This window comes from Vulpes vulpes, chromosome 13 (assembly GCF_048418805.1).
Source record: "Vulpes vulpes isolate BD-2025 chromosome 13, VulVul3, whole genome shotgun sequence".
In the NCBI taxonomy this organism is placed as follows: domain Eukaryota; kingdom Metazoa; phylum Chordata; class Mammalia; order Carnivora; family Canidae; genus Vulpes; species Vulpes vulpes.
In genome coordinates this window covers 35,977,136-36,004,889 of record NC_132792.1, presented here as the reverse complement: position 1 = coordinate 36,004,889, position 27,754 = coordinate 35,977,136, and the positions used below count along the sequence as shown (strand labels likewise).

At 34.0% G+C, this 27,754-nt stretch overlaps 1 protein-coding gene across 27 annotated transcripts in view; it reads left to right on the top strand.

Annotated features, from left to right (window-relative positions):
- VPS13B (vacuolar protein sorting 13 homolog B) overlaps positions 1-27,754 on the top strand; it is a 727,825-nt gene that overhangs the window by 75,615 nt on the left and 624,456 nt on the right. For all 27 annotated transcript variants that reach the window (XR_011996562.1, XR_011996561.1, XR_011996560.1 and 24 more), the window contains 5 exons: positions 678-765; positions 6,193-6,384; positions 11,717-11,886; positions 15,431-15,625; positions 23,968-24,092. Coding sequence is in view for 22 of the 27 variants with exons in the window: in XM_072734208.1 (XP_072590309.1) it covers positions 678-765; positions 6,193-6,384; positions 11,717-11,886; positions 15,431-15,625; positions 23,968-24,092 (770 nt within the window). In the remaining 5 variants the exon portion in view is untranslated. The remainder of the gene's footprint in view (positions 1-677; positions 766-6,192; positions 6,385-11,716; positions 11,887-15,430; positions 15,626-23,967; positions 24,093-27,754) is intronic.

Below are 27,754 nucleotides of genomic sequence, written 5' to 3'. Positions count from 1 at the left end.
AATTTTTCATGTAAAATAATGTTTTATAGAGTAAATTTAAAAAATCAAAAAGTATAATAGAATAAATAATATAAATCTTAATCCTTTTTCCTACATTTACTTTTATAAAGAATTCCATTTTAATCTGCATATTTGCATATATTTTGAATATTTTAGTATATCTTTAGTTTTTGAGTTGTTTCATATAAGTACTGGAATATTTAACAATATATAAGGATTAATTATATTTGAGAATATATATTGGACAGTTTTGTGAGGGTGATAAAGATTAAGGGTATATTATTCCATATAGTTATTAACCAGACATTATTGATAAAGTGGTCAAAATGTCTAGTAGAATTATGGATGTCCTTTGGTGTGGTTTGTAGTATTGTAGTAGAGTTAACATTACCTGTCTTAGAAGTGAATTTTTTGGATAGCCTCTGTTTTCCTTTTTTTTTTTTTTTTTTTGGTAAACTTTTGAGTTGATACACATTCTATGTAAGGAGTATATTTGATTCTTTACCTGTCAGGCTTTTTTTAAAAATAAATTTATTTTTTATTGGTGTTCATTTACCAACATACAGAATAACACCCAGTGCTCATCCCCTCAAGTGCCCCCTCAGTACCCATCAGGTTTTAAACTTAGAAGTCTCTTCTGTACAATTTGTGTTCTGTTTGCTTTTCTTTGTTGGCAGGAGACCTACACTGAGGTAGCTGGAATGCAAAGATTTGGGGCTTTTTATATGGATTACCTGTATACAGTGGAGAATATCATTGGCAAAGGTACTGTTTCTTTCCTTTGTGTTTGCTTTTCCTTGGATAACAGAAACAAAAGACTCATCAGAATCAGTTGGTCCTTGACTGGTTGTAATTGGTTACATCAGATTTACCTTCTGTTACTTAGGGAAATAAGTTTAATATTATGTTAGAATTTTCTTAGATACTTATTTTTATCTGTGTGTAGCTGACTGAGAAGTCATTTTTTATAGCCAACCAGATTTCATTCTATTATGCACCAAATATTAAAATTTTGATACATCAAATTTTATGTTGCATTGAGTTGTCAAAAAGCATAAACATTTCCTTTTCTGTGTTAAATGCATTTTGAAGGTTATATAGATCTTTTATTAAAAAACTGTTTCAAGCAGAAGAGTGGAAATAAATACTTCTGGAGACTGTGGATATATAGTCTTATGTGTTTATAAGCAATCAAATGATGCTTTTAAGAATTTAACTGATACTTTATGTGCTCTTCAATATACTATATTGTACTTATTCTCATCTTTTTTCATATTGAAACAGGTTTATCTTTTTTTTTTTGTTAACTTTTCATATAGTAATGATTTCTGTGTGTTAGGTGATGAGTTAGATATAGTGAATGTCAAGAAGACCACAGCATTTCTCAAACTAATAGGTAGGGTTTGTACACTTAAATAAATTATTATAATATATAGCACATTAAAAACAGTAGTATAAATGGATAGCTAAGAGAGGTCTAGGTCAGAAAGTGACTACTTTATTATTTTTTTTTAAAGATTTTATTTATTTACTCATGAGAGACACAGAGAGAAAGAGAGGCAGAGACACAGGCAGCAAGGAGAAGCAGGCTCCTCGCAGGGAGCCTGATGTGGGATTCAATCCCTGGCCTCCAGGGTCATGCCATGGGCTGAAGGTGGCGCTAAACTACTGAGCCACTCGGACTGTCCAGAAAGTGACTACTTTTATGTGTAGAGTTAGAGTCTTCACAGAGGAGTTGATCTTGAAAGATGATAACAAGATAACAAGTGTTGTTAGTTGAAAACAGAAGGAAAGAGCAGTGATTTTCTGCTTCCTTTTTTTGTAATGGATTTCTAAATGTTGCTGTTCTCATTGATGAAACCTTGGGTTTACTCTTTTCCCTATACTCTTTCCTGAAGTTCTCTCATTCTTTTCCATGGATATGTACCTTTGTACATATTTATAATTTTAGTCCAAACTTCTTTAAGTATAGAATTAAATATCTAGTGTGTACATGGCGTTTTTACTTCTTTACATGTCTCACAAATATTTCAAAACTGAATATGTTCAAATGGAATTATTAAAATCCTTATTACTGTCTACTGCTTTCCTCTTAATTTCAATATTCTTGTCTTGGAAAATTGTTCTGTCTTGGGGCTGTTCAAGCCAGATACCTAGGAATCATCATGACTCACTTTTCATCTACAAAATCTGTTTTAAATTCATTCACTTCTCGTAAACTCCACTCTTCCCACTTTCATCTAATCCACTGTCCTCTCTACATTTTAATAGCTTTTTTTACTGGCTTCCTGCTGCCTACCCTTTAGGTTGGTTTAATTCCGTGCTTAAAACCCTCACTCACTGCCTTTGCATTGCTTTATTTAAAAATTAAATTGTGTATCATATTTTGGTCTTGAAATCTCAAGAAAGATTTTGGAGGAAAAGATATATTTTGATATGGACATTGAGGTAGATATATTCAGTAGCCAATTATATATAGGAAAGGGCAACTAAGAACTTCAAAAATTGTTACAGTATTGTAGTTACCAAATGTAAGATGGTAGGTCTTCTGGTTGGATATGAAGCCTTTTAAATGTGTTATGGATTCCCTGTCTTCTGAGGACATTGGAGTATCAAGTAGTTGTCCTTCAAATGAAGGAAACCAAGCACTGAAAATTGTATTTGTACATATGCTGCTTCCACAGTTTCTAAAAGATAGAAGCAGTTTATATTTGCTAGTGTGCTAATCTGATTCTATAGCCTGCAATCATAATTACTGGGTTCAGCTTTTCTTCCTTTTTTGGATTACTTGAAACAGAGAAATTGTAGATTGAACCTAAGAAAAGTATTTTGAATTCTCACAGGTTAATTTCAGATACTTTAAAGAAATATTTCAACTAAAATTCTTGGTTTGGGGGCACCTGGATGGCTCACTGGTTAAGCCTCAGCCTTTGGCTCAGATCGTGATCCCAGGATACTGGGATCAAGTCTCACAGCAGGTTCCCTGCTGCATATGTCTCTGCCTCTCTCTTTCTCATGAATAAATAAATAAAAGCTTAAAAAAAATAAAATTCTTGGTTTGATGTCACTTGACATTTTTTTGTTTATATAGTCCATACTAACAGAAAGTGCCATAAATTTACATAAATGCATATTGATAATTTCACAAAGTTTATAGTAAAGTCTGAAATTTTGAAAGTTGATTTGATTGGCATGTTTAAAGTAAGTCTTTGATAGTATTCTAATTTAAGAAACCTAGTAAATGCAGTAAAAAAACCCAAAAACCTTATATTTTGTTGTGATTAATGATGTAGTAGTACTTTAACCACATTGTGAAATGGCATATAAACAAAAATTCATTTAGTAAGTTTCCTGTGCTACTGCTTGACATTGATAAGCATCTTCTGACAACTATTTTGTTTTTGTTATGCTGCCTGAAAACATTGTTTTACAAACTCAATTGAAATATATTTTTAAAAGCTTTTATTTATTTATTCATGAGAGACAGAGAGAGAGAGAGAGAGAGAGAGAGAGAGAGGCAGAGACACAGGCAGAGGGAGAAGCAGGTTCCATGCAGGGAGCCCGATGTGAGACTTGATCCCGGGACTCCGGGATCACGCCCTAAGCCCAGAGCAGATGCTCAACCACTGAGCCACCCAGGTGTACCTAAATTGAAATATTTCTTATTAATATAACTGGGTATTTGTTACTATGACTACTGCCTTTCTCGTCTATTTTTAGGAAGTTATTACACATGTTGTTATGGACCTAAAATAATAGATAGCTGAAAATGTAATCTACAACAGGAAAATTTTTAGAGAACTATAAAGAGTTACAGTTGAAACAGTGCAGTTACTGGATTGATAAAAGGATGAGAGAGAAGTATCGTGGTTCATTGCCTGTTTGAATCTAGATGTCTTGGGACAGTGCTGGGGGTAAGGGAATGATAAAATAGAAGGATTTTTTTATTCCTACATTCTGTTTAAGGATTAATTTTCTAAAGCAAAAACAGACTCTTTTGTCTTTAAAGTTACCAGTTTTATACATAGACTTCTAAGGTATGTTATATACAAGCAAACTTTAATGAGAAGTCATGGGTGAAAAAGCAGATGAATCTATAATGAAAGAGGATAACTGGGGATATGTAGTTTTCACCTACACTGACAGCACAGATGGTTGGTGGAGTTGTTTTGATAGCTTGCAGAATAGGAAGGGGAATAATTTTCTATCAGTGAGTATAAAAGTATGGGAAGTTAGGGGCAATAAAGATGCTGTTGCTTCTGGCTATCCCAGAGAGACTGGTAAGTCTTGTCTTTTCATTGGGCTGCCTTGATATTGTGTTGACTCTTTTTTTTTTTTTTTTTTTAATTTTTATTTATTTATGATAGTCACAGAGAGAGCGAGAGAGAGGCAGAGACATAGGCAGAGGGAGAAGCAGGCTCCATGCACCGGGAGCCCGACGTGGGATTCGATCCCGGGTCTCCAGGATCGCGCCCTGGGCCAAAGGCAGGTGCTAAACCGCTGCGCCACCCAGGGATCCCAATATTGTGTTGACTCTTAAGAGTAGCCAAAGGTTGAGGGAGCTGGGATGACTGAAACATATTGAGAGTGGATACGGTAAATATCTTGCTGAAAAGATACAGCTAAAAGCCAGTCCTAAATTTACATTTCAGACAGACCACTGGCATCTAAATTTAAACTACCTCATAGGGACACCTGAATGGCTTAGTGAAGGGCATCTGCCTTTGGCTCAGGCTGTGATCCTGGGGTCCTGGGATTGAGTCCTGCACCAGGCTCCCCACAGGGAGCCTGCTTCTCTCTCTGCCTATGTCTCTGTCTCTCTCTCTCTGTCTATCATGAATAAATAAAATCTTAAAAAAATAACTACTTTATAATCAAGTTGCATTATCTGCAAAAAAATAAAACAACCAGTGACCAACAAAAACAACAACAAATCTCGAAGCTTATAGACTTCTATTACTTTAGAGACAATTTGATGTCTGAAAAAAGGATCTTTTTATAAAATGACATTTATTTAGGAGGCCTAATAGCCCTTATGGGTCTCAAAGCAGGGCATTTTCCTTGTTTTTGCATATTGTTTGCAACCAGAGTTCTTTTGTTGTTTTCAAGTTAGCTCCACAACAGATTTACATGGCTTAGCTATGAAAAGCAGTGATTTTTTTTTATGTGAATAGCATGTTGCTTATACCTAATTTCTAATGTGACTCAGTATTATTTATGCATATTATATATAATATTAACTTTGTTTTATTTGTGACATTTAAGTCTGTGGCTGTTATCTGATTTTTGAATATTCAGTTTTTGTACATGGTACTGAGACTAAAGATTGAACTCGTTTATTTGAAATTACAGAAATGTGTTTTTTAAAAAGCTAGGAAGTATGGGTACAGAACCTTTGTGTTTAATTAGGCCTTCCTAGATAAAGGTACTAAGTGCTGGGAAGTGTTACTTTCCTATTTTTGTTTGAAAAAACAAATGGCTTAAGAATTAGAAATTACCATATGTTTTCGCTTATAACAGTAGATTTATGTATTAAAAACAAATCTCTGATATATGGAGTGTATGTATTAGATAAGGAGAAATACTTGCAGATAGAGCCAATATTTTTCTTAGAAGATAGCCCATGGTTTCTTCTTTAATATATGGGCAGATAAAGGATTGAAGAACTTGGGTTCTGCAGCATGAAGCATGGCCATATGATTTTATTCTGGAAAAAGTTTTAAGCAGGTAAAACCTATTGTTCCACTTCCACAGTCACTATAGACAACTCTTACAGCACCCTGTGAACATTTTTTTCAGTGAAATTTTATAAGATAAAGTGTTAAAATGTAACTTCCTCTACTTACCATTCCTAGTCAACATTGTAGTATTGTGTATAGAATTATTGGATATTAGGCATTGAGATTTTAGAGAATAATTTTCTAAGAACGAACATTTCAATTTTAAAGCACTTCTTGTAACATTAAATAGATTATGGGAGTAATTGTTATTTGAATTAGTATTTTTTTGTTGTTGTTGTTAGTAATACCATCTCATCTGTGTAGAGAAAAATATAGATTGGCAGTGTTCTGTGTATTCAGCCAATGGAGAATTGATTTGAAGGCATTAAGCTGTAAGCTAAAAAGATGAGTAATATTACGATTGGTATATCTCATTGTTTAAAATATTAATGTAAGATGTGGTTTCTTGTAGGGTCTGCAAATCAACAAGACTTTTCTCCAGGAAAAAGTGAAGATATGGGAACAGTTCAGGAGAAATCTACCAAAAGCCTTGTTATAGGTCCTCTTGATTTTCGTTTGGATAGCAGTGCAGTACATAGAATTTTGAAAATGATTGTTTGTGCCTTGGAACATGAATATGAACCATATAGTGGGCTAAAACCAGGTTTGTTTTTGGCCTAATTTTGAGTCTCTTGCTAGTTGATTTGTTTGTGTGTGTGTGTGTGTGTGTGTGTTTAAAGATTTTATTTATTTATTCATGAGAGACAGAGAGAGAGTCAGAGACACAACGCAGAGGGAGAAGCAGGCTTCACGTAGGGAGCCCGACATGGGACTCCATTCCAGGTCTCTAGGACCACACCCCAGGCCGAAGGCGGCACTAAACCACTGAGCCACCCGGGCTGCCCTTGCTAGTTGATTTGAATGATTATATAATCTGATTTGTTGTATTTTGCCAAATTACACTTTTTTTATATCGTGTGCCTGCTTTTTATGTATTTAGTTGTTTAAAGAATACACTTGTGTGTAGAAGTTATGGGAGACGTCAAGATTTGGAAATTATTTATGTAAGTACTTTATTTGCTAGTATTTGTCAGCATTTTATTGCCATACCTTTTTGATACTTTTTCCAGTGTATATTCTTGAAATCATTTTCCCACCTTAGTGGATTCTAAAGAGCATGGAGATGGAGATGGACTCTAAACATACAAATTTAGCATTCAAGGACACTTACGACTTACTGGTAAAGAATTTGTTGTACATTTAATTTTTTCTACATGCATGAAGGTATTGCAGTTTCAAAAATACAAATTCATTTTTTTTGCAATAAAGCACTCTAGGACATTATAGCATGTAAAGGGACCACTATGCGGTCAGACTACGGCTTGAATTCTGACCCCCACTTTTAACCTTAGGAAATTTAAGTAAACATCACTGATTTTTCATTTTTCTGTCTCAGTAATGAGTTTAATTATTGTGACGGAGATGGTTAAATTGTTTCCCCAATATCCATTATCTTCTTATTTTATAGTAAAAGAGATTTCATGATAGAAATTCTTATGATAAAAATAAAGATACACATTCCAAGTATAGTTATAGGACTCAAGGTTCTGGCTACCTGGATAGGAGCAGAACTTTAATTACGTGAATTTTGAGGCTGTGACTCTAAAAGTAAAAGTGCATATCTTCCTTTTTTTCTTTACCTCTTCCTTCTGGCTAGAAAAAATTATAATGGCAAGAGCTGGAGCTGCCATCTTTGATCCTGAGATGAAAATTGCATGCTGATGATAACAGCAAAAAGATAGCAAGAACCTAGGTCTTTTGTAGCTTGGTAGCACTATGTCAACTCTGGATCCTTTAGACTCAAATTGTTATATGAAATAAACCTTAGGCTGTTGTCCAAACTTTATTTGACTTTTGCCATAGCAAATTTACTGTTACCTAAATGTTATCCTAGTAGGACCAACTTCCAACATCAGTGCATGTAATAGTATATAACACAATGCCTAGTATATATTAAGTCCTTGACAGGTTTATGCATTCGTTTCTTGTACCTTGCTTGAACGCCGGCTCCATCCCAGACACTCTTAAAAGTGCTAGAATAGTATGTATAGAATGGCTAACATAAAAAATGGTGATGGTACCAAATGTTGGGGAGAGTGGGAAGAAACTGGATCGCTCATCGTTGCTGATAGGAATGTAAAATGTACTTCTGAAAACAGTTTATTTCTTTAAAAACTAAACATGTAACTACCATATTAGCCTAGCAACTATACTTTTGGGCATTTATCCCAGAGAAATGAAAACTTAGGCTCACACAAAAATCAGTACCTAATTTGTTTTTCTCATGTAAAAGTCCAAGCTGGTAGGTATTGTAGCGTATTAGAGTAACTGTTCCATGAGATTATCTTAGACCCAGAATTCCTTGTGTCTTGTTCTTCTACCATTCTTTGAGATATACCTCATCTACATGGTTCATGTTGGCCCACCATTACAGTATCTAATTTGAATCAACAGGAAAGTGGGAGCAAGAGAAAATGGTAGGTATGTAGTTTCATTTAATAGCATGGCTCTGTCATCCCATTGACCAAAATTTAGTAACCTGTCCGTATACCTAGTAGTAGGGAGACTGGAAAGCATAGTGTCTGAGAGTCCCAGTACTAGAATTAAGTTCAGAGAGTTTTATTGCTAAAAGAAAGATTATAATTAGCAGTCTCTTCAACAGTGGAATTATGCTCCCCACCCACATATGCACATACATATATATAACATGAATTTTTATCTGAAGCAGTTTATCATCTCAAGAATGTGATTATATACATTTATGTATAAATCTACATGTTATACAATATACGTATATGTATATAGACTGCTGTTAGCTCACTTTAGTTTATATATATATATTTTTTTTAAATTAATTTTTATTGGTGTTCAATTTACCAACATACAGAAAAACACCCTCACTTTAGTTTATATATACAGACAATTCTCACCTTGCATGGTAATTAGGAACCATAAAAATGTGCCAGCTGAAATCATGGAAAGTGATCATAATGTTACAAATTGAAATTGTTTCACGCTTTTGGATATTTTTGTCAAAGCACTAAGAGCTCTCTTACTGTTGGTATGAATGTACATAGAGATAGAAATAGTAAAAAAGTAAGTTTTTTTTGTTGTTAAAAGAGTAGTTTTAATGGGAGTTTTTCTTTTTTTTTTAATGGTAGTTTTAAGAGTAGTTTAAATGATGCTTGTCTCCTCTTCCAGTAACTTATAGAGTGACTGCCTTTCCTATGCTTTGGCAAATTGTCATATTTCTAAGTTGGGATCAGATTCCTATACACTTTCAAATTGTGAAAACCTCTGAGGGTTCCTTTCATGGGAAGAATTTTGTTTGCATCACTTCTTGTGGGACATCTTCATTCGTTTTTTTTGTTTTTGTTTTTTTTTTGTATTTTTTAAAATTTTATTGGAGTTTGATTTGCCAACATGTAGTATAACACCCAGTGCTCATCCCATCAAGTGCTCCCCTCATTGCCCATCACCCAGTCATCTCATCCCCCTGTCCACCTCCCCTTCCGCTACCCCTGGTACAGGCACTGTGGAAAACTGTTTGGAGGTTCCTCAAAGAGTTAAAAATAGACATCTTCATTTTTGTTATCACCGTTTTGATTATCACAACTACTTTCTACATTGGCGTTGATAAGTCTGTCTTCACTACTTCCCCTAGCTGCATATTAAGAGTACAGTGTTGATATTCCCACAGTCAGCTGTTTCTTCTGTAACTCCTTGTATGTTCTCAGTTTTTGTTTCTTTGCTGCACTTTCATCTTTGATTGCCAATTCTGTTTCAATTATCCACTTTTGTAAAATGTCACAGGGGTTTATCACTAGTAAGCAAGGAGTCAGCACAACTATATTTTTTGCCGTCTATGTAGGAGTTAAATAACACACATGAGATCCCAGTAGCCAGTAGCCAAATCTGACCAACTTTGAAAGAAGTAATGTAATTGGTCACTGATGATGATGCATATCTTCTATTTATGTTATGATTTGTGGATTGAAGAACTTGCAGTAAGGTTTGTACTTTATGCACTTACTATATTGTGGTAACTGAGATTTGAACTGATTTTTGGCAACTGGCTTTTTTTTTTTCAATTGGCATTTTTTTAACTAAAACAAGATAACTGAAATTGATGTATATCAGAACTGTGCAAAGTGAGAGCTGCTTCTATATATACATAAGTGCATGTAAATGAGTACATATGTATTAAATCTTAAGTTTTTAGTTCTCCACTCTTTTAAAGCTGTTTATTGAGGTGTAGTATACATATTGGAAAGTATAAAACCTAGGGATTTAGTTCTGTGAATTTTGCAAATTTAACTATATCTAGGTAACTAACTGTTCAAGAAATGGAACCTTAGCAGTGCTAAGTCCCCTGTGCTCTCCTCTTTACTCCTTTGACCCCAAGAAGGGTCTCTTTAACTTCTAACATCATGGGTTAAGTTTTTGCTTAGTTTATAATTCATGTAAGTGGAATCACACAGTATGTATCTTCTGTCTCTTACTTTAGCTTTAGCTTGTTTATAAGATTTATTTCATTTTTATATAATGTTATATTCATTGTGTGAATATACCATAACTTTACTGTTGATGAGTATTTAATATCTAGTTTTTGGTTACTATGTTAGTGATGCCACAAACATTCTACTACATGCCTTTTGGTAAAATGTGCACTCCTTTCTGTTGGGCATGTGTGAATAGAATCACTTAGGTAAAAGGATTACATTATGTTTACTTTTAGTAGATATTTCTAAAATGTTTTCCCAAGTGGTTGGACCACTTTACACTCTTATTAGTAGTTTGGAGAGTTTTTTTGTTTTGTTTTGTTTTGTTTTTAGTGTGGAGAGTTTTAATTGCTGGGGCTGGCAAACTATGATTTCTTCTTTCGTGCAGGACATGAGCTTATAATGGGTTTTGTGTTTTAAATAGTTAGAAAAAAATAAAAGAATCATATTTTATGACCTGTGAGAACCATATGAAATTCAATTTTCAGTTTCCACAGGTAGAGTTTTATTGGGACACAATCATGCTCATACAATTAGGTATTGTCTGTGGCCTTTTTTGTGCTACAGTGGTTGTGACAGACTAGATGGCAAAGGCTAAAATATTTTTTAAATAGTCTTTATGTAAAAGGTTTGCTGATGTTTGGCTTGCATGCTTACCAACACTTAGTATTAGCCTTTTTCATTTTAGCCATTTTAGTGGGTCTGTAATGTTGTCATGTGACTTTATTTGCATTTACTTGATGCTTAATGATGTTATCTAGTTTTCCATAGAATTTTTGGCCATTTGGAAATATTATCTTTTGCTTATTTAATAAGGCTTTGTTGCCCATTTTCCTATTCTGTTGTTTATTTTGATTTTTAAAAGGTTTTATATTAATTTTTTTTAACATGGTGAGTCCTTTGTATAGATATCTATATCCATCTGTATCTAAGGCAAATACTTTCTGCCAGTTTCTAGCTTGCTTTTGCATCATCTTCATGGTGTCTTTATGAGCAGAAGCTATATTTTTAACAAAAGAGATGAAGAATTTCTTTGAAATATTTAAGACATATTTTAAAATATGTAAATTTTTATACAGCAAAGACATATATTTACATTCTAGGGATCCCTGGGTGGCGCAGCGGTTTGGTGCCTGCCTTTGGCCCAGGGCGCGATCCTGGAGACCCGGGATCGAATCCCACGTCGGGCTCCCGGGGCATGGAGCCTGCTTCTCCCTCTGCCTATGTTTCTGCCTCTCTCTCTCTCTCTGTGACTATCATAAATAAATAAAAAAATTTATATTCTATAGTAGTATAACTTATATTTGTTAAGGGTAACACATTTTATAATTGTCTTATTGTTCAAAAGAAAAGTATAATTTGACCTTGAAATTTGGGAACCAACTCAGTTATTCAAAAATAATTTTTTATTACATTTTCATTATTTCATCTTAGATATTAAGGATGAAAATGAAACAGTACTGAATCCTGAGGAAGTGGCATCTTTGGAGGAATATATTCCTACTCGACATACAAGTATTACTCTTCTAAAATGTACCTGTACTATTGTCATGGCTGAATTCAACTTGTTGGATCATTTGTTACCTGTCATTATGGGAGAAAAGGTATCTTTTGCAGTTCACTACTTTTTTTTCCTCATATGTGCATATTTGCAAGTCCTATGATCTTGTAAGAGGAAAGTGATTGAGTCAAAGAATATGTGCTTATATAGTTATCTGTGGTGTGTTAAAGCAATGTAACTGTGATTGTTAATTCTTAGAAAGGTGTGTGTGTGTACATATATACATTATATATATAACTTCAATCTAAGGCTGTATAAAGAAATTTTTTTTTAAAGATTTATTCATTTATCTATGATAGACATAGAGAGAGAGAGAGAGAGAGAGAGAGGCAAAGACACAGGAGGAGGGAGAAGCAGGCTCCATGCCAGGAGCCAGACGCGGGACTCGATCCCGGGACTCCAGGATCACTCTCTGGGCTGAAGGCAGGCCCCAAACCGCCAAGCCACCCAGGGATCCCTGAGTATAAAGAAATATTGATGAGAGCATGGACCTAGAAGTCAGTCTATATACAAACTATGACACATTGCTTTGTATCTCTAAACTTGTTTCTGAAAAACAAAACTATTTTTCAAATGAGCTGACAGATTCAGCTGGTAAAGAAGCAGTAAGCCTAGATGGATTCAAATAGTTTATTACATATAGACAGCAAAAGCAAATCATTAATGGTGTCAGCTTTCAGGGCAACTTTGAAACCAGAGGGCCAAAATGACATGTAGCATACATACACAGCATACTATTAAGTAAGGTGCCTTGTTGTCAAGGATTCAGTTCCACACTTCATCTAAATAGTTACATAGATTACAGCTGTACATTGAAAGGAGTAAGTGGAAACTCCATGTCTTACTTGAATGAGGGATGCTGATGAGAAAATGTCTCCTAGCAGTCAATAGAAGGTGAGAATTCTAGAAACTCTTTGCAAGATTCCCTCCCTATCTCTTCATGTTCTAAGAGAGTCACAGGATGTTCTCCCAAGGCTTAGGTCTGCTCTGATTGCATCTTGCTTTTGTGGTCTATATGGATTTGTTTAAGATTGTCAGGGTGCTGGCACAGAGCTGTTCCCTTACAGTACTACCTACCTCTTAAAATCATTTTTAATACTAGATGAGAAAATGCTCATAAACCATTTTGCAAATATTAGAAACACAGTAATTACTAGCTTATTGTTAATGAGGATTTATTAGATGCTTAATACTTGATTTAAGCCATATATAATGTATTGCTTTCTAAGTTTACCATATACATAAGAAGGTATTATTTGTTATCTTTAGATTTTTTTGGTTATATTTCTTTTGATATCTACATACTGATGATTATAGAAGTAAAAACTATTCTCACTTTAAAAAGAGCTATGACAGGGAGTTGACTGTAATAGAATAGTTTAATTTTGTGTATTTGCTCTCTGTTACCCACTTAAAATTGTTATGTTGCTCAGTAAAGAGATAATCTGGGGAAAATTTCGGCAGAGAAAAAGTATGTCAGTATTAGACATTAACTTCGAAGCAAGTATGAGTAATGAGTTCAAGAAAGAGACAAAAAGGTGGATGGTTTTAGAAGAGACTTCAGTCTATATAAAGAAGTACCAAATTACATTCTGGAACTGAAAACTGTAATACAAGTTAGAAATAAAAGGATGGGGGCACCTGGGTGGCTCAGTGGTTTAGCGCCTGCCTTTGGCCCAGGGCGTGATCCTGGAATCCCGGGATCGAGTCCCACATCAGGCTCCCTGGATGGAGCCTGCTTCTCCCACTGCCTATGTCTCTGCCTCTCTCTCTCTGTCTCTGTCTCTCAAGAATAAATAAATATTAAAAAAAAAAGAGGGTCCCTGGGTGGCACAGTGGTTTGGCACCTGCCTTTGGTCCGAGGTGCGATCCTGGAGACCCGGGATTGAGTCCCACGTCGGGCTCCCGGTGCATGGAGCCTGCTTCTCCTTCTGCCTGTGTCTCTGTCTCTCTCTCTCTCTGTGTGACTATCACAAATAAATTTTTAAAAAAATTAAAAAAAAAAAAGAAATAAAAGGATGGAAAAAGATATGTCATTCAAATGCAAATCACAAGAAATACAGTGTTGGCTATTTTAATACCAGAAGATGTGAGTTTAAGGCAAGAAATGTTATTAGAAATAGCTGTTTTGTAATAATAAGTGTTAACCCCATGAATGGAACAACATAGATAATTCTTACAGATGGCATGTTGAATGAAAGCAGACAGTCATGAGTTTGTGTCTGTATGATTCCATAAAGTTAAAGAATAAGCAAAACTAGTCTTTGGTGATTGCAGTTAGAATATTGGCTACCTCTGGCAGTGATCTGATAAATTACCTTGAGAAGGGATTATATTGTAGAGTGCTTGAAATGCATGGTGGTTACAGATGTAAAATTTTGTTGAGCTCTCCACTTAGGATTTGTGTGCTTTACCATATGTGATACCTTTATATTCCAAAATAAAGTTGTTTAAAAAAGTAAGTAATTGCTTAATAAGTGGTAGTTTAAAAATTATCAATAAAAAGTTTAAAAAGCATACTCAAGCAAGTATGTTCAACTTAGTCAATTTTAGGCAATATTTCTCAATAATGGCACTGTTGGCTTTTTGGACTGGGAAGAGTATTATGTAGCATTTACTATCTTTAGCCAATCTCTGTGAAATGCTACTACTACTCCCCAGTTATTATGAGAATGAAGGACAAACAGTGAAATCGTCTTCCATGGATTTTCACATATGTCTATGGACATGCTGTTTCTCATTGAGAATGATAGTATATATGGCATTTTAAGGTAATAAGTTAGTTCGAGGTTTAGAGGGGGTTGCTTGATAATCAGGGTTCATAGTCTGGACATCTTGAAACCTACTTGAATTTATTTGGAACCTTAGAAAGGTTCTATAACACTGAATGCACCAAGCCCAACCTGAGATTCTTAGGATTTTATGAGCTTTTAATGTGTATGTTATTAATAGATATGATATGGATCAAAAGTTTTTCCTCCTTGCAAATTTTGCTGCTTGTGTGAGACTTTGGAGTAGTCTTCTTAGTCCCTTTGTCATCTAAATGTGAATAAAGGGCAGGAAGACAAATGGTGGCTGGCTCTGGGATAGCTAGGTCAATAATTGGAAATGATTGAGGTTAAAAAAATACCATTAAACGTACTGAGGAGGGTTGCCTGGGTGGTTCAGTCAGTTAAGTGTCTGCCTTTGGATTCAGTCATGATCCCAGCTTCCTGGGATTGAGCCTCATGGTGGGCTCCCTACTCAGTGGGGTGCCTGTTTCTCTTGCTCCCCCTGCTTGTACTCTCTCTCTCTGTCAAATAAATAAGTAAAATAATATAAAAAAAGTACTGAGGAGTACACAGTGAACAATTCCAGTTGATTGAAAAATAAAAAGTTTAGCTAAATGGGCAGTAATAATTTTGAAATGTAGGACATACTTAAAATATATAGAAGGTATTTGGTTACGGTAAGAGAGTCCCTTAGAAAGTCATTTCTAGATTGATTTGATGACATTGCAAAATGTGCCAGTCTAAGGCTTGTATAGGGGGCATTGCATGTCAATCACTGTTTTCCTGAAATATAAAGGAAACTCTATTATTTTCTAGAACTCAAGTAACTTCCTGAATACTACAAACTTCCAGTCTCTGCGTCCTTTGCCATCCATTCAGATATTGGTGGATAAAATTAATCTGGAACATTCCGTGCCAATGTATGCTGAACAATTGGTACATGTGGTCAGCAGCCTTACTCAGCCTTCTGATAATCTGCTTCATTATTGCTATGCACACTGCTATCTTAAGGTAGGAAAAGTGAATTTTCTTGTTTATGAGTATCTGTTTGGTTTTGGGAGAATTAAATATCTTTTTTCTTGGACTTGTAACTTCATAGGATTAGTAGTACCCCCATAAGATGAGATTTAAATGATATGTAATATATATATTCATTATTGAACATAATTAGATAAAAGTATACCTATCTGAAAGTTATTCAGTTACTTGACGTTACTAGCTTAATGTTTTATAAGATAATGTTAATTAAGATTTTTGAAGATTTTTTTAAAGGATTTATTTATTTATTTTAGAGGTGGGTAGAAGGGGTGGAGAGGAAAGAATCTTCAAACTGACTCCCCACTGAGCATGGTGCCCAATGCAGGCTCAGTCTCATGACCCATGAGCTCAAAACCTGAGCTGAAATCAAAAGCTGGTTGCTCAGTTGACTGAACCACACAGGTGCCTTGGTTTTTGAAGATTTTGTGTGTTGTTGATAATAATTTTAAGTAGTTTGAAGGAGCACTTAATTTATAAGGGTGTTTTAAAAGACTTATGATATCTTTGAGGGAAACATTTATTTGAGATAATGCCTCATAAAGAAGGTTTAACACATTTGTTTTTTGGTTACTTTCCTCTCACTGAATTCATGTTAATTTCTTGATACAAAGAGAGAACTTTTAATGTTTTAAATCAAGTTATATAAAGTTAATTATTGGAGGCTTTACTTAGCTCTTCCATTTTTTTTTGGTAAATAATATGTCTCACTTGGTTAAATATTGGACTCTCAGTTTCAGCTGAGGTCATGGTCTTGGGGTTGTGAGATCCAGCCCTGCATTGGGTTTCATGCATAGCACTTGGAGAAAGACTCTCTCTTCCTCTCTCTTTATCTCTGGCCCTCCCTGCCCCACTCCTTGTCCCCTCCACTTATGCATGCACATGTCTCACTCTCTCAAAAAACAGCAACAAAGCATCCCATTGTAGGTACATAAAGATAAACTCAGATGTTGAGTACTAAGTGTTTCTGCAAAGCAAACACAGATGTATAGTCTAAGTAGGAATAGTGTTTATCTAACCAGAATCTCTTTGGACTAAAGAAAACTACACAAACTTATATTCAAGAATAAGAATTAAAAATGCACTAAATTTCATGTAGAGGACTCCAAAAGAGGGCTCCTGATTTTATTGGTTCACACTTCATCGTTCCATGTTTTAAAGTTAATAAATACTTGCATATTTGTAGACTAAAAGGAAACCAATGTAAATATAACAGATTTAGATCACCTCTAGTTTAAGATGGTAAAATTTGTTTTCAAACCATGTAAAGTAGAACATGTTTTCCTTTTTTTTTTTTTTTTTTAAAGATTTTATTTATTTGCTCATGAGAGACAGAGAGAGAGAGAGCGAGAGGCAGAGACACAGGCAAAGGGAGAAGCAGGCTCCACGCAAGGAGCCTGACGCGGGACCCGATTCCAGGTCCCCAGGATCATGCCTTGGATCAAAAGCGCCGCTAAACTGCTTAGCCACCCGGGCTACCCAGAACATGTTTTCTTAGTAGAAGTCCAAGCAAAGCCCATTTTTTTTTTTTTTTTTTTTTTGCAAAGCCCATTTTTAAGAGGATGGAGGAAATCTACTCCCTTGATGAAAGAGTGATACAGTCATAGGAATAAGAGAATACATTTCCACAGATTTTTAAGTTGATGAAATTAAAAATGTAATAGACTGCTCTTTTTTTGTAATACAGTTTGACTAATGAGAAGAATGGAATTATTTTTCTTGGGATCACATTTTACTTCATTGGAGTTCCTACTTAGTATTCCCTATCACCAAATGGATTATAAATGTTTATATGTAATGTTTATATGTAAAAGTTATTCTTAACTGTAGACAATACAAATCAGGCATTGGGTGAAATTTGACTTGTGGTTTGCTGACCCCTGCCCCAGAGAAATTTTTGCATATGGAGGTATACACAACTGGAGATCTCTATATGCTCACATGGATAACTTTCTAAAATGTAATTTTTGGTAGGAATACCAAGATGCACAATGGTGTGTGTGTGTGTGTGTGTGTGTGTGTATGTATATGATGTGTATATATATATATGTATATGTGATATTTATGTAAATAAAAAAATCAAAATAATGCTGAAGATTGTTCACACATTTGAAAGGGTCTGTGAAGGTATAAGAATGCGTACTATATATCCCAAATTCTTGAAAATAGGTGTAAGTGGTTTAAGGGTGGTGTGGGGTGCCTGTAGGACTAGTAGGAGTGTCATGTTTTTTTTTTTTTTAAGATTTTATTTATTTATTCATGAGAGACACAAGGAGATGCAGAGAGAGAGAGGCAGAGACACAGGCAGAGGGAGAAGCAGGCTCCATGCACCGGGAGCCCGATGTGGGATTCGATCCTGGGCTCATTCCCGGGCCTCCAGCATCACGCTCTGGGCTGAAGGTGGTGCTAAACCACTGAGCCACCCGGGCTGCCCAGGAGTGTCATGGTTTTAAAGTAGACATTAGGTATGCTTTAAGGTTTTTAAATTTTTAAAATAATGACTATTGATACGATTTATGTGACATAAATTCACCTTTTTAAAAGAATAGAAATTGGGATTTTTAGGGTTTTCAGAATTAATGCACATGTCACCACATCAAATTTCAGAACATTTTCATGAATCCCTAAAAGAAATCGTCTGCCTATTAGCATTCATTCCCCATTGACTCCCCACCTCCTACCCCTTGTAACTACCAACCTATTTTCTGTTTCTATGTATTTCCTTATTCTGAGCACTTCATACAAATGAAATCATATAACATAAGATCTTTTGTGACTGGCTTCTTTCACTTTGCCTAATGTTTTTAAGGTTCATTCAAATTGTAGCATGTATCAGGATTTTATTCCTTTTTATGGCTAAATAATCTATTATATGAATAAACTGTATTTTGTTTATCCATTTATCTGTTGATGGGCATTTGTGTTTCAAAATGGGCATTTTTGGGGCACCTGGATGGCTCGGTTGAGCTTCTGACTCTTGGTTTGGGATCAGATGATAGTCTCAGGGTCGTAGGATCAAGCCCCACCCTGGTCTCTGTGCTCAGCAGGGAGTCTGCTTGGGTTTCTGTCTCTCCCTCTTCCTCTCCCCCCTGCTAGCATGCATGTGTGCTTGCTCTCGCTCTCTTAAATACATAAATCTTTTTTTAAAAATGGGCATTTTTGGCTGTTAATAATGTAGCTATGAACTTTCATGTATAGATTTTTGTGTGATCACAGGTTTTCATTTCCTTTGGGTGTATACCTAGGTGTGGAGTTGTCTGGTCAAATGGTAACTCTCTATATTTATTTATTTTTAAGATTTTTTTTTTAAAATTTAAAAAAATTTATTTATTTATTTATGATAGTCACACACAGAGACAGAGAGAGAGAGAGAGGCAGAGACACAGGCAGAGGGAGAAGCAGGCTCCATGCACCGGGAGCCCGATGTGGGATTCGATCCTGGGTCTCCAGGATCGCGCCCTGGGCCGAAGGCAGGCGCTAAACCCCTGAGCCACCCAGGGATCCCCCTAACTCTATATTTAACATTTTTAGGAATTACCAAACTTTTCCCCCAAAGGGATTATTAAATTTGTTTCCTGTTCTACCACCATTGAATTTTTTATTTCTTCACATCTTCACTAATATTTGTTATTGTCTGTCTTTTTGATTTTAGTCATCTCAGTGGTTGTAAAGGGATATCTTGTTCTGATTTTGATACATATTTCCATAATGACTAATGATATTGAATCTTTTTTTCATGTGCTTATTTGCCATTTGTATGTATCTTTGGAGATATATCTATTCAGATCTTTTGCCCATTTTTGAATTATGTGTCTTTCTATTGTTGAATTGTAAGCATTCCTGAGGTATTCTGAAGGATTTTATTTCTTTAAAAGTGTAGGTGACAGAATGACAATATTCATATTTTTAAAATTCTGGGCAACAATAAAAAATTATTTTCTCAATTGTTTGTGGAAAAAGTCCAGAGAAAATATTTGATTTCTCTCCATAAGAAAGGTACATATTATCAGTTTCACTCTCTAGTTTCTTTTTGTTTCTGTGGATACATGAATCGAAACTAGATTTAGAAAGTTAAAGAATGAGTAGGCAGTGAAAAAAAAATGTAGCATTCTCCAGGCTTCTTTCAAGATACTTGCTGATTAAAGGTGAGAAATGGAGTTTTGCTGATGGTTAGAAGTGAGATGGTGGTGAGAAAATTTGCTTTTTCTTTAAGAATAAGTGGAGAATCAAGCATGCTTTTTTGGAGAGGGGAAGAAGAAAATGGTGGGAGGAAGCAAGGCAGAGTGAAATTGTGAGCTAATAGATGAGCTAAGTGAAATGAAGCATCATATTGCTATTTTAGCAATATGAAATTTGAAGAAGTCCTTTATCCTTTTTGGACTTCATTTTTCCCGTATGAAATGAAATGATTTATTTTCTCTAAGCAGTTTTAGCTCTGAAGCTTCTAATTTTTAATACCCTAGATCTGATTCTTTTTGTCCTGAAGTCTTTTCTTTCCCAAAATGTTCATTATTCTGCAGAATTCTCATTATAATTATTCTTTCTTTAGTTTTTGCATATTCTGATGTATTACTGTCTATAGATTACTTTTTAAAAAATTGTTTTTACTTTATTTTTATAAAATAAACTTGGCATTTTTCAGTCCCGAAAAATAATTTTTCGGTGTACACTTTAGGGAGAGTAACTACACTCATAATTGTGGGACTGTCATTAATATCCAACTCCAGAATCTTCTCATCAACCCAAACTGAAATTGTTAAACAATAATTCCAAATCCTCTTTCCTCTGTTCCTGGATACATTCTTCACTCTGTCTCCGTGAATTTGACTACTTTAAGTACCTCAGATTTGTGGAATCACATAGTATATGTCCATTGAGCTGTTGTATCTCATTAAGATACTGTTTCTGAGATTTATCCATGTCATAGCATATTTTAAAGCTGGCTTATAGTTTGAGTCTGAATAATACTATGTCATATGTATATACCACATTTTAAAAAGTTTTATTTATTCATGAGAGACACACAGAGAGAGGCAGAGACACAGACAGAAGGAGAAGCAAGCTCCTTGCAGGGAGCCCAATGCCGAGCTCCATCCCGGGACACCAGGATTATGTCCTGAGCCGAAGGAGTTGCTCAACAACTGAGCCACCCAGGCATCCCAACATTTTATTAATCCATTCTTTCACTGATGAACACTTGAGTTGTTTCCACATTTCAGCTAATATGTATGGTATAAACGTGGTGTGTGAATACCTATTAACTTCACTGATTTATTTTCTATATATAGCTTGAAATGGAATGTTGAATAATGTAATTTTATGTTTATTTTTTCAGACACAGCATATACTTTTGCACAGAAGCTGTAGTATATTTTAATTTTTTTAAATTAAAAAAACTTTTTTTTTTCAGTTAGTTCCCATACAGTGTAATAATAGTTTCAGGTGTACACTATAGTGATTCAGTACCCAGTACTCATCACAGCGGGTGCACTTCTTAATCATCACCTATTCCCCCATCCATCTCTCCTCTGATAACCATCAGTGTGTTCTTTATAGTTCAGAGTCTTTTTCTTGGTTTGCCTCTCTTTTTCCCTTTACTCATTTATTTCTTCCACAGAGGAATGAAATCATATGGTATTTGTCTTTCTCTGACCAACTTGTTTTGCTTAGCAAATACCCTCTAGGTCGATCCATGTTGTTGCAGATGGCAAGAGTTCATTTTTAATGGCTGGGTAATATTCCTGTGTGTGTGTGTGTGTGTGTGTGTGTGTGTGTGTGTGTGTACACAACCACATCTTTATCCATTCATCAGTGGATTGGATGTTCCATAATTTGGCATTGTAGGAAATGCTGCTGTATAAACATCAGGGTGCATATATCCCTTTGAATTAGCATTTTTGTACTTTTGGGGTAAATATCTAGTAGTGCAATTGCTGGATTTTAGGGTAGTTCTATTTTTAACTTTTTGAGGAACCTCTATACTGTTTTCCACAGTGGCTACACCAGGTTCCATTTGCACCAACAGTGCACAAGGGCTCCACTTTTTCTGCATCCTTGCCAGCACCTGTTGTTTCTTGTGTTCTTGATTTTAGCCATTCTGATAGGTGTGAGGTGATACCTCATTGTAGTTTTGATTTGTATTTCCCTGATGAGGAGCGATGTTGAGCATCTTTTCATGTGTCGGTCATCTGTATGTTTTATTTTTGGAAAAATATGTATTCATGTCGTCTTCCCATTTTTAAATTGGGTTTTTAATTTTTTGGGTGTAGAGTTATGCCAGTTTTTTATATATTTTATATATAGATTCTGTTTCTGAATATATGTAATATCCTTGGTGAAAGCAACCTCAACTCATACTGTATTGGTTTTCCTTTTTCTAGATAAAGTATTTGTAATCTTGGTCAAGGGCTGTTGATAAATTAGTAGGTTATATAAGTATTTTAAATCTATGTATCTCATTACTGTAATTTAAAGGAGAGTTGGAATTGGTTATTTTGAAATAATTATTTTTGATGTGGTAGATAGACACACTATCATTATAATTTATATTTGTCTGAGTGTTCCCATAGAAGCATCTCTGGACAGCGTGTAAATTTAGTAAGTTTAAAAATCATAGAATAAAGTTTCCCCAGAGTTCTTTGCAGTTCTGCAAACATCCAGCAGGGATCTCCTCTACACCCAGTTTCCATCTGAGTGCACTGAATAATAGTGTCTGTGATTATACTGTTGGGGCACTTCATAGAGTATTAGAAAGTGGCTTGAGAGAATTTTTAGTTGAACACAGATAATCTAATAGGATAAAATATTATCCTTATTCATACTCTAGAAATATTTGGAGGTTGGGCATTGTTTTAAAAATGTTTTATATTAAGTGATATTAATTGTAAGTGTTGGAATCCTTTCAATGGACCTTTTAGAGGAAATAGGAAATTCTGAAATTGCACAGTGTCTGGAAATCCTTGGTATACAGTGTTGCTCAGAAAAAGTCTTCAAAGAGAATGTATGTGAATAACTTAATTTTTAAGATTGATCATTTAAGTACTAGAATCATTTTTTTCCATCTCAATTCTATAATTTCTTACCACCAGGTTGAAACAGTACTTATTGGATAGTAGGTGTATCATTTTCATTTTTCATTTTCTTTGATAGTAATTCGGTAGGTAGGCCCTTTGAAATGCAGTTTTCTTTAAAAATATGTAATTCTAACTAATATCTCATTTCCAAAATAATTATTTTGTTCACTTGGAACTGACTTTAGAGCAAATTCTTTGACATTGTCAGTTTGATAGGGACATAATACGTTTTTGATACCATTTGGAACGGTTTAATACTTTTTAAAGAAATGAGTCGTTAGTTTATAAGTTCATTAAATGAAAGTATTTGTTTTGGAAATTAGTTACTGAAAAATCTTAAACATCTTTCACTGTAGAACTTATCAGTTAATATAAATCGTAGAGATAGGAAGTCAGTGCTTTATGAACCAAAGGAATAAAAAATAATAAAAGTAAGTATTAGGCTTAATCTACTTCTGTATGTTGTTGGAAAACAGTAACTCTATTTTGCATCCCTGTGTTTTACTGTTTCCTGTTTGAGATGTTTATCTTTTGCCTTATTGGAAATTATTGGAGCAGAAATAATAAGTTTAGTGTTTTATATAAAGTTTGATGTTATATTGATTCTTCCTATTAAAGCAAATATACTCTTCTGGAATTTCAGGGAATGCTTATAAAATTTCTTTAGTGTGATCTGCTCGTTTTAAGTACAAACATATGAAGAGTAATTTATGTCATGTACCACGTTTCTGGGGATGAAAAACCTCAGCCCTACAATTTTCACAGAAGAAAGGGAAAGATGTAATATTTTAGGACACGTTTGGATATTCTTTTTGTGTGTGCATAGTGTAAGTTGAAGGCAAAACACATTTTTATGATTGTTTTTGTTGTAATTAATGCTCTTTTAGCCATAACATTATATTAATGGTAATTTATTAAAGTTAATTTTTACAATGTGTACAATTCAGGCGGTTTATATTAATAGCAAGTGTGTGCATATTAGCAGACAATAAAACACATAATGTGAAACTTAAAGTTAGTAAGAAGCAATGATTTTTCAGGGATGTGAAAGAATTACTATATATTTAAATCTTTTAATTTGGGCTTAATGTTAAGTTGAATAAAAGAAAACAATGTTTGGGAAGTGGAAAAAGACATTGGAACATATTTAGTGTGCAGCTGTTGTAGAGCAAATTGAAACTGACGTATTTCATCCTGTGCTTATTAAAACTTTGTGAACATTTGGATCTTTTCTTTTTGTTTCAGATATTTGGTTTCCAGGCAGGATTAACATCTTTGGATTGTAGGGGATTTTACTGCTTACCTGTACCGATTATTCCCTCTTTCAGCACTGCTCTTTATGGTAAACTTCTGAAACTACCCACATGCTGGTAAGGATTTTGTTAAAATGTGGTTTATGGTAATTTTCATTTATCATGAAGGGGAAAAATCTCAATTGTGTCTGTCTTATGCACGTGTGTCACTTTTATACAGAACCTTAGAAGAATATCTGAAGATGTACTGACTTTTACTGAGACACTAACCTTTCTTTAATGCTTGATGTATACTAGGTCCTAGTATCTTTTGTGGTAGTGTTAAGTGTTGTTGGGTATTAACTATTAATCCATGTTGGAACTACAGTAAATTGGTGCTGCTTCATACTATACTAGGAACTGCAAAGGCAAATATCTTATTTTTTTCCTTTTTGAGAGACAGGATGCAAAGATTTTAAAAAGTTGCAAATTAATATCAAGGCCTAAGTATTTATCACCCAAATAACAATTTCATGTGTATTCCTAGCCACTAAGAAAAGCATACCCATGACATAGATTTAGAGTATTTGATAATGTCTGTAGTTGCTGCATTTTGGAAGAAACTGATTTTAGCCTCCTTATTTTCATTTGGCTTTGGGTTACATTATTTAGAGATCCTATTTCCTTAGATTGAGAGAGGCTTATAGAAAGAAAGCCAATAGTTTACCAGTCATAACTTTTCATTGTTTTTTTCTTTGTAGTTGAAAGCATTTTTTAATGTTAAAGACAAAACTGAAGATGTGAAATAAAGTTTAAACACATGAAATTATATTCTAGTGAGATATTTCTACATTTTAAAATTAGGTCATTTTTACTATTTAGAATATGTGTTTGCTTTCCCAACCTGATTTAATAAGCTTATTTTTACAGGATGTATTTTCTGTTAGTTATTTATGAAAAGCAACAGAAGTTCTAGAAAATATTCTTTAAAGTACTTCATTTGTTAAAAATATATTTCTATAACAGTATATAACTCTTAAAATGAAATTTGTAAATTAAATGCTCACATCTTCAAAAACTTTGTCTTTTGATCCAGAAAATTAAAAAAATATAAAAGTTGTAGTTAAGTAAGTCTTGAAATCAGTTCTTGTATAAAATGAAACCATTATTAAAAAATCATTGTTAATTTCTCTTGGTAAGTTTGATTTTGTCCTTAGTCATCCATATTCCACACATGTCATTTATTATGTTTTATAGAAATTCACTTTTTAACTTTTTATTTGTATATACACAGCATGTTGCATTTGAGCCAAGTTTTATATTCTGATCTGTTAAGAAATACCATGGGATATGTCCCAGTGGTATATCAGTATCAACTTTAATGAATGTGTGTGAGCACTGTTATCTCAGTTATGTGCTGATTTATTTATCATTCATAACATTGAGATTTTTAGAAAAACAGTGCAATTTACTATAGAAAATACCTAGCTTTTTTAAAAAATAAGAAGCCAAAATTTTCAAAATGAATTATAGCTTTTATATGAAAAAAATTGAATATTTAAATAGTCAAGGCTTAGTTTAATGATGTATAGGGCTTACTCTACATATTGCCAAGTGCGATTTAACTGCATGGGCAGCCTGAGTGATTCAGCGCCGCCTTCACCCCAGGGCATGATCCTGGAGGCCTCGGGATCGAGTTCCACATCAGGCTCCCTGCATGGAGCCTGGTTCTCCCTCTGCCTGTGTCTCTGCCTCTCTCTCTGTCTCATGAATAAATGAATAAAATCTTAAAAAAAAAAAGTCTGCTAACATATGAAAGTAAATATTCCCTTTAAATACTAAAAACATGAGATCACACAAAGCTTGTATTCGGATGTGACTTGCTTTTTTGTATTTAAGACCACTTCTGTATTATTTGAGTGATATTTTTCTATGCTTTATGTGAGTATATTGTTTTTTAATAGTTTCTTTACATTATTTTCCTTAATAGACTGTAAACTATAGTTTGTTCTTAGCAACTCTAAATTGAAAGTAATACATATAAGACTTACTAAATTGAGATGTATCTTAGTTAAATGAAATGAATAAGATACCAGATAAAATTCATCATAAAGGGCTTATTCAAACAAAATCATATGAGAACTGAGAATTTTATTTAATTCATGTAGTGAGCGAAGATTATTTTAGTAAGGCACCCTAGTTGTGTCACTAAATGTCAGCTCTGTTCCAGTATGGTATATCCCTTCCTCAAATCATACAAGCTGTTTCATTTGGATTTTTAAAAATCACATTCCAGTTTCTTAAAGCACATGTATGATGCTATTTATATCTATATCTGTATTTTTTCAATAATGAGAAGAACATATTTACTGTAGATCGTAGCTTTTGAAGCATATACCACATTGAAAACCCTTTTAGTTGGTATATTTGAGTTGGCAATGGAAATCTATATTTTATGTAAAATAATAAAGTATTTAATACTTGTTTAAAAATGTCTAAATTGATACTAATTATATATATGAAATTTCAAACTAACATTTTAACAGGTTTGCTAATTTAAAAAAATATGTGGCTTAAGTAACATTGAAAAAAATTTATTTTTCTCACATTTGAATGTTCATGTTAATCTATTTTGGCTTCAGTGAGCAAGCTAACGCTAAACTCCAGTTTCTTGGGATTTATTTTTTTCAAAATATTTTGGTCATATTTTATTTTTCAATCAGTATTACATACTTTCCAAACAAAAAATATAAACATTTCAATAATTTTTTTCTTCATTGCTTTACATCAGATTAACTTAATTCTTTTAGTCTCTTGGAATAGGACTGAAATATGTAGGTTATAGTGGGAAAGACACAATGACAATAATATTTAATGACATAGATCTTGAGTAATTCAAATTTTAATTTTCCTCTCTTTTTAGTAAGGGGATGTTTAAAAATGGGCAATGAAGTGTTGGTTAAAAGGCAATAAAGTATAACTTTGTTATCACTAGTAGAAATAAACCTTGGTCTTCTGTAGATATTTTTAAAATTTCTACAGTGGTAGTGCTTTTAGGCTTCTAGATACATTTTTGGAGTTAACATTTTTTTTTTCAGGACAGAGAAACTATAATAAATATGCCCACTCTATTTCTAAACTTTTTAATTGAAATATTACTGTTTTATAGAAAAATGTCTGTATTATGGTATTTCATAAATGTATTGGCCCTTTGGCAACCTGCAGAAAGATTAAGAAACAGAATTATATTAGCATCTCAGAAGCCTCTCTTACTTACCCTCCTGCAAGGTTAACTATTATCCTCATTTCTATTAATAATGATTAGTTTTGTCTGTCCTTGGACTTAAATAGAGTCATCCAACATATTCTCCTTTTTGGCTGACTTCTGTCACTCAAAAATAATGTTTGTGACATTCATTCATAAGGTAGAATGTAGTTTTTAGATTGTTTGCTCTTGTCACTATACCTCAAATCATACAAGTTTATGTATTGTATTACATAAACATTGACCATTTGTACATCCTCGATCTGCAATTTTAATTGAAAAATAAGTACCTAAAGTATGTGTTAATTTATTTTTTATTTCTTTGCCGCTTTTCCTTAAGAAGCTTCAATTCTATTAGGGGAGAGTAGATATTCATAAATATTTTTGATTTCCTGTGTTTTGAGAGGCAATGTGCTACATATGGATATTGGGGAAAGAATACAGTAGAATGCAGTGAGGGTAAGAGATATCCCCTGAGCATGAAAACTTAATCTAGTGGGAGAGGACATAGGCATATAAGAAAACAGTTGTGTTT